Raw genomic sequence first — 12,468 nt, forward strand, 5'->3', positions numbered from 1 at the left:
TTGCCCTACTCACATTTTAGGTTTGTCAAAAAAGCACAGACCAATTCTTGCAAAGAAAATGGCACGAAGGCCACGATGAAAGGCACGACTGGTAAATCCAAGTAATCTGTGTCTATGCAGGTAGGAAGTTATGTGTTATATTACGAAGGAAGTCTCACCTCGATGCGCTGGGAGTTGACCTTCTTCCCTTTCTTGTTCCAGTTCACTCTGGGCTTTGGGTCACCTGTGGCCTGGCAGACGAAGGAGACCACACCCCCCGACACACCTATCTGGTCTACCGGGATCTTTGTGAACCGAGGGGGAGCTGAGAAGGAAAGGGGAGACAGAGGAAAGGCGAGTTCAACCACGAACCTGAAGTCAACCGGCTACGGTCGGAAATAAAGCGTTACAGCACTGTTAGCATGCACATGCAATTTCTGAAACACAGCAGGGCAACTGAATAACTATTCATACAGAGTACAGAAGTAATGAAAAGCTGTGCTTTTTTAATACATTCGTCCCGTGCAAACACTCCAGGCTGCAGGGCGAGGGATGTGAGGGGCTTGTACAAACCGTTGAGGCCCCGGTATCAGCGCCGCAGTAATAATTACACTACAGAAAACAGGCACACTGACAGTCTGATCCCCGAATTAATACTTCATGAAGTCATGAATAATAAACTGCTGCAGCTTATTTACAGATTTTAATGCTCTGTAAGTAGGCACATCCAAACCCACATTCATCTCCCACAGACGGTTGAAACAAACAATAGAAAAAAGGGGGTGGGGGGGGGGGGGGGGGATAATGGTTCAACACTGATTTGGTTTTTATAAAAGGACTTTGCAAGGTGTGGAGCTCCACACTGTGAAAAAGAAAGAACCACCAGGTTGCAATTTGCAACTATATATATACTGGGTACCAAAGGTTCTTCCGTATCAAAAAATAAACCGGGTGAAAAAGTTTTGTTGGACATAATAAGCATAGATGCAGCACAGAGGTACAGATGCACCGATGCACCTTGTAAAGGTCATCATCTTGAGTCATGTTCGGCATGTACAACTGCCAGCACTTTCAAAGAGTTCCCTTTTCTATATTATTTGACTACTCCAGTCAACCTGAACAAGGCTCATGCTTGAAACGAAGGACAGATTTTTTTTTTTTCTCCCCAGAGGAAATTGAAAAATACTCTAACCGCACTTTAAAGAGGGTACGTATAATATATAATGTAAAGAATTACATAATGGTAATAAATAACTATGTTTAAGCAGTTAACTGTGACTCAGTGGCACAGGAGCCCAGATTATAAATAATAAGCCAAACTTTCCTCCCGGTTGCTTCTTTTATGTTTTCTTTTAGAGGGTAAAAGGTCACCAACAGCACAACAAGACAAGAGAACGAGCTCTCCGGGGGAACTTGTTAAATCCAAACTGCACAGATATGTATTAATGATCAAACGCCCTGCGAACACATCCGATTAATTATTAAGGATCCGTAGGCAGGCTGATTCAGGGGGTAGTGAGAGCTCCTACGTTTATTAGGGACTGAGGAGAGACGGCAGAGTAGAACCCTGAGGACACTGGTTCTTTGCACAGCGAGATCGACTTTTTCTATTCCCCCCCAATCCTCTTCCCCTCCCCATCACCCCACCCAATCACTGCACACATGTGAGTCAGAATCCAGGCGAAGCAGCAAATCGCACGTGACTGGCCCCGCAATTCCACAGCACACATCACACGGCTCGCCCTGCACGGGACCGAGAACATTCTGGAACCAATGCATCTTACATGGCCCTGCGCTTTCTCCTCAGTAAGTTTCTAACAGTGCATTAAAAATGTGCAGCAAAAGTATTAGAAAACAACACTGCCTGAGAGCCTCCAGCAGAGAGTTATTACACCGCAGAATGCAGTGAACCCCAGTCTCTGTAACCCCAGCGATATTTCGGGGTGGTAATATTGTGCCGTGAAATGTCAGCAGCGGGACAGGCCGGAAATGTGTTTCTCTGTGAAGCCACATTCTTCTTCAGAGTGTCATAAAACAGGGACCGAAACCCCAAAATAACACAATCTTGATATGAATCACATAGTTATTGCAAAGAAGTTCAAATAACCAATAACTCTATTTCAGTTCGGTCAGGTTGTCATGGAACCCTCTCTGGCAACACTGGCAAAGGCTTATCTTCTTATCCATCCATCGCGCAAGACTCTCAGGGCACTTGCTGACCTCATCCATCGCTATGGGAACCAACCTCCTTCCTTTTGCCTTTATGCTCTCTCTCTCTCTCACACACAGCCATCCCCTGGTTATATCTAATCTACTGCCCTGAAGACAACCGAGAAAGAAAGAGAGCAAAGTCTCAATCAAGAACACAAAAAAGGGATATAACAGAATACATAACAGAAGTTCTCCCCGGGTGATGTGTTTACAAGATTCCAGCTTGCCCTCACTCCGCCAACCAGCCTGTGCTGCTCTGTGGCTCAGTGGCGGGAAACGCTGGTCATGTGACCGTTTCACGACTGGGGATACTCCTCATGCTATCTCTGCTCGGCCAGCAGATCCCTGGGCAGCCCGTGTGTAAGCGGAACAATGGGTTTTCCAACTTGCTATTATCATCACGGGTAAACTGTGGCCGAGCTCTCGGACAGCAATGACAACCACGGGCATCCTAAAGCTTTGTACTCTGGCTGCATCAACTGAAATGTCAAACAGGCAATCAAGGCAGGCAAACTCCCATGATACCGCTGGCTGTAGAGCCGTTGCAGACAGGCCTCCGGGAAACTGTTATGACACTTTCCCCGGTCATCTGACAAACTCTGGTACAAACACTGCACTTTCTGCTCTGGACATATGAAATACCGCAGTATGTAACATGCCACCTAGTCTTCAGCTTTTGTCGCTTTAATGATAAAAAGCCTTGTCCGATTCTCCATCGCGCCCCACCCCACTTTTTCACCAGCAAGCAGTATGCAGTATGTGGCCTATGGCCTATGTGGTATGCAGTATGTGGCCTATGATTAAACACAAACTCAAAATGGTTGTAAATTGGTCCCATTGAAACCCATGATTTATGCAGGGACCTTAAAAACCTAAGTGCATGTTAACAGGTTAAAAATAAATAAGTGTGTGTGTGTGTGTGTGTGTGTGTGTGGGGGTATAAAGTGCAAAAGGAAAGTCGATTTCAGAACTCAATCCTCTGCTCTGATGATACCGAGCCCCAGGAACAATTTAATGTCATTTGAACCACTTCTGCCAAATAGCACTTTGGCGTTTCCCGTGATAAAAGGGAACGTCTGGAAATTGAGAGATATTAAGGCCCTCATCTAAGAGTAAACCCTGTAAGCATGGTAGAATCAACATGGTACATGCAACATTTGGATGGTGAAGGATGTATTCATTCAGCTGAAATGTCATTTTAACTCGAAGATTCATTGACTGAGTGTAAAATCATGAATTTGAGAAGACATGATGATTCATTCAGATGTAAAACAAGTATTGATCTTTTTGCCTTCAATCAAGTCCCACACATAATACAAAAAAACTGAATTGCTTAAAATGCAATTAAACAATGACAAAATGCTTTCAAGGCCTCTGAGGTAGAGTGACATAAATGGAGACTTACTACAGTAAAATGTTATGGCACTTGATGGTGTTTATAACATATGAATGGTGTTTATAACAGAATTTCTCCACACAGAATGTAAGATCCGGTCTCAGCTGCACCACAATTTTCTGTTAATTTTAGCCACCACCAAAGTTCTTGTATTGGAAGCCAAAAATAAACAACCCTTGTTTAAATTTGTTTGTCAAGGTAAATGACAAACTATATAGAGACTGAATCTGGGCTTAACTTTAGCACTAGAGAGGCAGTGATGTCTGAACATCAACAGGTCACAGATTTCTGTTAGAGTGACATCTGCTGGTGGTTTGTGATTACTGTACTACGAGGGTTGGGGGGGGGGGGGGGCAATGAGAAGTGAAGAAAAATGCAGACAGAGGGACAGAGAGGCAGCAGGAGAGAGTAGAGGAGAGGGGGGAGAGGAAAAATGGCTCTCTGTGGGCCCTCAAATTTTCACTTGGCAACCTCAATGGAAAATAAATTGTTCAAATTGCTCTCGTCACTTTGAGCTCCAGTCAATTACAATTAGAGGAGCTGCCTGGGATGTAGCCATGACACATGCTCAGACGACTGCATCCAGTGAAATAAATTTCTGTATGAATAAATGCTAAAATATATCTCAACGATACAAAGCACAAAGGAAAACAGTACAAAATGCAAGAGACAAATGTGGTTTTGCATTCCCAGAAAACCCTAACATCCTTATGATGGGTGACCGCATGCTCGACGACCCATGTGTTCTCAGAGGTCAGATGTTTTTTTTTCCTTTTATAATTTCACAATAAATAAAAACCTCATGTTAGCTTCAATTACCGCAAGACATTTTTTGAATCTTCTGACATCAAAAAACGTTTTCATTTTACAAACAGCATTTCAAATGGCAACTAAGGCAGCTCTGGGAAAAATTAAAACCCCAAAGAAATTGCAGTTGTTTGGTTAACGACACTTAACGTTCACTTAACCACACTTGTATGGGATAATATCTTGGCCTGTGCTCCGTCAATTCAACGAGAAGAAGCTCTCTCTGGGATACATTTTTAAATGCCTTTTGCCTTTTGCCACAGCAAAAATTAACATCACTATCATATTCCAATTTAGTTAAACAACAAGCGTAAACTGAGCTATTGCTACTACAGCCTTGGGTGCCCTTTAAAGTGGCCCAGAGCTAATGAAGGATCAGAGAGGCTGCAGCAGTGGTGACGGGGTCCTGCGCCGGAGTCCAGGGGCGGGGGGGGCTGCAGACGTGCTAATGGCAGCCCTGCACTGTGGTCAGACCACGCGGCGTGGCGCACCCTGGCTGTCTGCGCCGGCTTTTTTTAGCACCGGGCCCAGGGATGTGGCTCCGTGGGAGGCAGCCACTCGCTGGGAGTTCTGAGGCTGACGGGGAAGGGGGGGTTCGGGAAGCCGCACGGAAATTGCCTTCTTCCCCCCTGGTGACACCAGCTTTAATAATGCAGTGTCTCTTGAGGGAGAGGGAGATCGGCGACGCTAACACGGCCGCGTCTGCCCGAGCGTGTGACCGCCACAGGGGCAGCGCCGCTCCGCCGCAGCCGGATCAGACCACACCCTTGGTCAGTAACACCGTGGACCTCATGCCTTTGCAACTGTCCGTCAGCGGCGTTAATATTCCACCCCCGGGCTCGGGTGCGAGTGCCAGTCACCGTATCTCCTGTGCAGCTGGAGATGAGGACAGTGCAGGGCAGGTGTTTGATAAGCACATGGTGAGGGACTGGCACATGTGACAGGAATGCAGGAACAGGGACAGGGACTGTGCAAACCCAGGGACCTCTGTGAATGGCAGTGCTACAGGTGTCTCTCTGTGCTGGGGATTCTGGAGCGTTCCTGCCTCCCCTCTGTGAGGAAAGGTTACTCGCAGCCCTCCCCTCCCTCTTCGCAGGGCTCCAGGTCTCATCAGAGAGGATACTGTTCTTCAACCCCCCCCCGTGTGGAAGAGATGGCTGGACTCTCAGCATGTGCACACACTTGCGCGCGCGCGCACACACACACGCAGGCACGCACGCACACACGCACACGCACACACACACACACACACACACACACACACACACACACACACACACACACACACACAAGACCCAGGGCGTTGCTATCAAGGAATGATTTATTCAGCCTTTCTTCTCTTCTTTTTGATTAAAAATGTCTCCTTTAGGGGTTGATTTATGAGATGGGAGAGGAGGGGGAGAGAGAGAGAGGGAGAGAGAGAGAGAGGGAGAGAGAAAGAGGGAGAGAGGAGAGGAGTGGCATGGTGGTTTCTGCAGAGACAAGTCGGGAGAAAGGCGGCATGCAAAACAAACAGTTGGCGTATCAGCAGGAGTGTGTGTGAGAGGGAGACACAGGTGTGGCAGGCAGTGCAGTGTGTAAGGTCGGCTTTGTTGGAACGGGGGGACAGCCACAAGGAGACAGACAGACAAGAGGCACAGTCCATAAAAGCAACAGGGTAGCAGAATCAGAAACACAGACCTGGGGAGTTTTCCACAAGACGGCCTACATAATCTGAACCTCCCATAATAACCAGAGGTCTGGAGAGAGCCATTGGTGAAGCAGTTAAACAAGGCAGGTGGAGTGGGAAGCCAATCAACGGCTCAATATTATTTGCAGATTCTTACACAATGGAGTTTTCCAAAAGGCACTGAGGAGAAGTATATTCATCGGAGGCAGTGCAAGTCGTCACTTGTAGACAGGGTATAAATAGACTGTGATGGATTGACAAAAGGAGCCATCATATCTGGGCTGATCTGGAAAGGATGTCATATAGGCCAGACAGTGAGTGAGAGAGAAAGGAGTGAGAGAGAATCAGAGAAAGAGATGCAGAGAGAGAGCCGAATGGAGAGAGTGAATGCCATTTCAAGTAGCGTGTTGAAAAAAGAAAAAATAAGAGCAAGAAAGATACCCGGAGTGAGAAGAAGAGCGATAGGGGGATGGCCTCTGTAGAGGAAGATAAATTTCCAGGAGGACAGATGTGGATTGATAACACAAACAGACATCAGTCAAACCCGAGCTCAGTTCTGCAGCACAGCCTGCACGAAACAGGTCGGAATTAATGGGAATTCCACCTCCACCAACCGCAGGTATTAGACCAAGATTTTCACTGTGCCCGCTGACTCCGTCCCCGCAGAAACCCAGGACAAACTTCCCCCACCCTCAGCCGGTGGATCCAGAGAGCCGCAGCCAGCCACCTTCAAGCAACTGCGCCTGCTCTTGGTCCTGTACCAAGTCCCCCTTTTTCGAACACACAGCGGGGAAGCCTGTCTGCTTTATTTATTACTCTGTCTCTTGCTTATCGGCTCGCTCGTTGCTTTGTTTCCTAATGCGTCTCTAAACCATCTTAGGGGAGAAATGGTGCAGAACAAATTCTGACTTGGAGCTTCAAAATTAATGAGTAAATGCACTTCACTGGTAATGGGAACACAGGAACGCTGACAAACAGATGAACAGGGAAGCGAGGAGCCGAGAGACGGAGAGACTTATTCTCGCAAGTGCATGACAAAAACCACCTGACAAATGAAGGGGACTTACATAAGGCGTTGCAGCCAGGCAGCAGCACTAGGAGCAGGGCCACCAGAGGCACTAGAAGGCAAGGGAGGTGGCGGTCGGGCAGCATGCTTCGGGCAGATGACCTTCGACCTGGCTGAAGAGCCGACGCCCCACGGTTACAAGCTGGAGAAGAGTGGGGGCGTGGGGATGGGGGGGAGGGCTTCACGCAGGACCTCTTGGCACTCTGGAAAACAAAAAAATTAGAAATCCATTAATTCACCACATTACCAGTTACCTATAATGCAGGAGGCAACACAATGTGAAGGTTCATTTAGGCCAAGGCTGATCCGTTCCTGCACCGTCCAGAGAAACACTGAGAAGGAAACAGGTGAGGGGGGGGGGGGGGGGGGGGGGGGTAGTGGTTGAGGCAAAAGGTAAGTATGATTGCATCTATGCATCTATGCAGAAGCTGCCAATCCCTAATGAACTGCTTCCCACATGCCATAATTAGTTTGCCGCTATCCACAGATCTTGTAATTATTTGCTTATCCAAGGATCTTGTAATTGCTTAGGTGTGCGACACTATTTGCGGGGAAAGCCTCTTTGTTTTAGCGAGATTTCTGTTGCTCCCTCAGGGCACGCGGGCTTCGGGATCCGCTCTGCTGATATGTATCTGAGGCGCGCTGAGAGCAGACAGACGTACCGAGAATCGAGTAATTCCTTGTTTCATTAAGACCGAAGACAAACGTGCACACAGAGAAGGCCTGTCTGGAAACATCCGACCAATCAGCACACGTACACCGCTCCTCCCTGCAGCTAGGGCCGGCCCGTGCGGGCCCATATCACGTAAGCCACTGATTCTCAATCCTGCTCCTAGGGCCCCCCCTGCTCTGCACGTTTCCAATCTTTCCCTGCTCCACCTACCTGACTGAACTCATCAGCGGTACTTTTGATTAGCTGAGCACACCTGATTTAATCAAGAGCATGTTAACTAATTTCAATCAGGTGTGTCTGGAGTAAGGATAGATAGAAGATATGCAGGACAGGGGGGGCTCCAGGAGTAGGACTGAGAAACACTGACTTAAGCGCACGGCTTGTCATCAGATGTACGAAAGGCCGGAGAGACGCACAGGGCGACAGGTGAAGCCAGGGAGGCAAGCGGGGCCATTTCAAAGTGTAAATACATAGTAAAGACCAGAGGAAGGATTAATCTTTCTGACAGGCGTTTATGCTGAGACAGTCCCATTCAAAGAGGTCGGGGCAAGAGGTGGCGGCAGGACTCAGTTCCTGCTCGTTGTGGGACAGACCAGCCGAACAAACCTGCAGAGCCTCAGCCTCAAGGCAATCTGCAGTACAGCGGAGCGCTGGGGTTCTGGTAGGGAGACAGCGCAGAACTACACTACAGACTACTGCCGGGCCTAACAATTCTAAAGCACTTCATTCAGGCTTATAACTGCCTTCTCTGAATTCGTTTAGCCACTCCTCCCAGTTCTGAGGCGCAGTTAATCAAGTGAGGGGAGCTGGAAAAACTACCAGGCTGCGCAGCTCTGAACCAATCACAGACACCCCTGGACTCTTGCCTCCCACTTCTGTCTGCTTCTGTTAGCAACAGGCCTTCCTGAGACTGAGCATTTAACATGAATTGGGGGCAGTGGAGGAGGGGAGGGGGGCATACATTCAGCTTCAAAAGCCCTTTTTTTTCTGGGCCATTTTGTGATTTTAAACCAGAACACACACTATATTTTACCTCAATTTTTCCCCCTTTTGTTCGGCCAGCTGTTGACATGGTTCTGAACGGCAGGCGCGCTCGCACAGTGGGGTAAGGAACACAGTGAAAGGCATTATGGGAGCCGCCGCTGGCTGAACACCTGCATTGTGAGAGGCAGCGTGCCCGAGCTCAGCGCCGTGCAGGGGGCCCGCGCTCGGTCAGCCCCGGCGCAGCCTCAGTCAGAGAAGAGCTCAGCTTCATTCTGCCTGTCAGTGCCCCTCATACGCCAGAACCAGCCGGTGCCATATTACAAATCGTATATCATAACACACACGGCCCTTTGTGCACAGACACGTGCTAGCTCCGCGCCGGGCACTCCTCGAGCCCTCCGGCAGTGTCAGGCGTCAGGCATCGGCGGTGGCCCATTGTTGTCACGTCAGGGGGAAAATATGAGCCCCGCTAAATGCAAGGAGAGCCACCCAGGTGAGCGGGGAGGCCTTCACCTTCCGGCGCGGATCCAGTCAGCGCTGATCGATTGATAAAAGAAGCTAACAAAAAACCCACAACACTCAGAGCTGACAGGTTAATCGCTCGCTTATTTACACCAGGTGGAGGAATAAAAGGAGGATGTAAATAAAGCGAAAAACGAAAAGAGCGCCGTCCCGCTCGGCCCACCAGAGTGCTCCCTCCCTCCCAGTGCCGTTCCCCTCCTCATCGATCGCCGTAAATCATCCCGCGCCTGAGAGAAACGCATGTCCCGCTACGGACACTGACGGCACACACACAGCTGTCCTGAAGAGGCGGTGGGGGGGGTGGGGTGGGGTACGTGGTCATATTTCAAACAGCGCCTAGAGGAGCTCCATGGTAAAACGAGCCTCTGGGGAAAGTGTTCTGCGGATGGTACCAAGCATTTATCGACCAGCCCTGCAAGGCCCATTGAGCTGCTGTATGCTTGGCACATCCAGCTAAACTTTCCCAAATTAGACACATGTAGGGCAGCTATGAGGTAAATTACTCTCTACTTGTAAAAGAGCAGGCCAAGGTGCCCTGTAAGCCACTGTTTAAAAATGCACAAGTCAGGGAGACGTCCTGTCATGACATATTGAGCCAGTATCGCAGACTAGGACTCTAAGCCTGTTTTTCCACTTCTGTCCGGATTTGGACAATGGGCCGAGACCCTTGGTGTTGGCGTTCTGCAACAAGTACTAAAATATTCCCTTGGCTCTCCACTTCTGTCTCCTCACTACATTTTAAGCCTCCCTTGTAGTAAGATGGCACCTTTTTTGCTGTGAATTCCAGCAGTCAGATGCGATCAGGGCCACTGACTGTGACAGAGGGCACATTTTCATGCATTATTTATATAAAGCATTTGCCTGTCAGTTGGGGGGGGGGGGGGGGGGTAGCTGGTAGAGAGAGAGCCTGGACTGTGTGGAGCAATGGAGGCAGGAGGGCCGCGAAACAAAAGGAGCAACAGCCACGGCCATGTAATAACAGCAACTAACATCCTTTTAAAAACTGCAGCTGTGCCTGCAAAAAAAACCAAAAGCAGACATGCTCCAGCTGTTGGGATGCAGCGGGCCATAATTTCTACGGCTAAGTGGGCATGAAGTATCAAGGCTAGCGTTACAACGAAAACTAAAAGCTTGAAGTCAAGCCAGAGCAAGCTGCAGAAATCGGGGAGACCGCAGGTTGAAAGGTATTATCCGAAAGGGTCCAGCTGAAAGTACTGGGGTTCCCCCTTGCAGGTGTGTAGAGAAAGTCTGTGTTTGAGGGAGGGGCAGGAGACCACAGACTTCCAGAGCCACGGCCTACTCACAGCTGCAGAGCTAATGGGGCAGGAAGGATCATGCAGAGGCCCCAGCTGGACAGATGACTCACCTGTGGTGACGTAGGAGAGTGGAGATGGAGGCGGGGGGTTGGGGGGGGGGGTGTAAGAAGGAGGAAGAGGGCACTCAATACTGTCTCAGTGTTAATGATATTAACTAAAGACCCTAAACTGGCGGAGGGCAGAGGTGGGTCTTCCTTGAGCAAACCAGTCCTGCGTTCCCAAACAATTACATAGCACATCTGTCTACATGTCAGCTCAGCGCTAGACCACTTAAGCGCATCTTATCCGAGTGGCTCTACATACTGTTCCTATAAATATGATCAGAATAATTAATGTGTCTAGAGGTGTTTGAATGTGCCAGGCTATTTTTTGAGAAAGGCAAAAAAGCAACAATCAGTTGTTATTTATGTCAACGTAAATAGAAATAGGTTACAGCACGTTCCAGTTTGAGAAGCACTCGTTTTTCCAGTGTCCCAATTAATTTGTCTCGGCATCTCTAAGGTAGAAGACTCTTCCTCAGAGTCAGACAATAGAGCAGCTGCCTCCCGGAGGAATTCGTCTCAGACAAAAAGAAAGATAAACACAGTTTGTTTCTTATTTCTATGTCTCAATCGCCCTGGTAAAATGAAGCCGCTGGCACTCACCCCTGACAAGTTAATCTTTCATAATTCTCACAAATTGCGCTCACTTTTCAAGACTCGTTCCTTCAAAAATGCTGTCATATCATTTCACTTTACACCGCAGAAAACCTGCTCCTTCCTTGTGCACGGTTGCTGCACATCTTCGGGAAATAAAAATTAAGGGCCACAGACACATTTAACGGGGCATGACTCCGTTGCCGGCGGTCCTTTATGTGACATTATGTACGGTGGGGCTTTGACTGCCACTGTCAGGCACCGGGCCTTGAGATAATAATTTCCCAGGATGCACCGGCGTCCACTGTATCAAGCCATATGTTCTGGACTCAGTGTGAGCGTTATCACCAAACGGATTATGGAACACAACAGGCCCTGACAGGGAAACCTGGCTGTGTCCGAACACAGTGGTGCACCGGTTCCTGCCACAGCTCAGCGGTGACATATTACAAAGCCACTGGGAGGGCGCTGACATTCTGCTGAAAATCACACACCCAAAGGAAACGTTTTTAAATGTTGACTCAACGACCCCTCACATTTTGTACAAAAATGCTTCTATGCACTCTAACTGCAATGTGCTTTGTCATTAGTATCGATTAAGAAATTTCAGCTATTGTTGCATTCTTACAAGATTTGCTATTCATTTCAGCAACTGCTGAACTGTCCATTTAGCTAAAATAAAGTTAAAAGTAAAAAAAAAAAAAAAAAAACCTTTGCCTATTTTGATTATATCAGTCTGAGTGGAAATTGGAAATAGTTTATAATATGAATCTTCCTAGTACAACAAGCAATGTGTGCTGTCAATACTGGTAATTAGTTGATTTCATTAGTTTATTAGATTTAATTGAGTATTCAGGTCTGATCTATCTGTTAGGGTTATGAAACAAATGCAAAAGTAAAGTTAAAGTTTTTTTTTTTTTTTTACAGTAATGCCAAATCATGGGTCCCTGGTGATCACACACACAGCACACAAAGATCAAACACTGGAAACAGGGAGATCTCTTTGAGCCTAGGGCCAAACATTGCTAGTTCTTGGCGCTCTCTGTCTCTCCCTCTCTCCTTCTTTCTCTCTTTCTCTCTCTCTCTCACCCTCTTTCTCCCTCTCTCCCTCCCTCTGCGCCAGCCTCTCTCCACCCCAGTTATCTTTTTCTCAGGGAAAGCATCTTTGACTCACCCATTCTCCGGCGACGTGTAATCTAAACATTACGGC

General features: G+C 48.0%; 1 protein-coding gene across 28 annotated transcripts in view; it reads right to left on the bottom strand.

Annotated features, from left to right (window-relative positions):
• LOC118795491 (receptor-type tyrosine-protein phosphatase S-like) overlaps positions 1-12,468 on the bottom strand; it is a 162,231-nt gene that overhangs the window by 87,330 nt on the left and 62,433 nt on the right. For all 28 annotated transcript variants that reach the window (XM_036553991.1, XM_036553997.1, XM_036553996.1 and 25 more), the window contains 2 exons: positions 7,130-7,331; positions 159-304 (listed from right to left, as the gene is read on the bottom strand). In XM_036553991.1, coding sequence (XP_036409884.1) covers positions 159-304; positions 7,130-7,214 — 231 coding nt within the window. In that variant the 5' untranslated portion in view covers positions 7,215-7,331. The remainder of the gene's footprint in view (positions 1-158; positions 305-7,129; positions 7,332-12,468) is intronic.

This window comes from Megalops cyprinoides, chromosome 20, assembly GCF_013368585.1.
Source record: "Megalops cyprinoides isolate fMegCyp1 chromosome 20, fMegCyp1.pri, whole genome shotgun sequence".
In the NCBI taxonomy this organism is placed as follows: Eukaryota; Metazoa; Chordata; class Actinopteri; order Elopiformes; family Megalopidae; genus Megalops; species Megalops cyprinoides.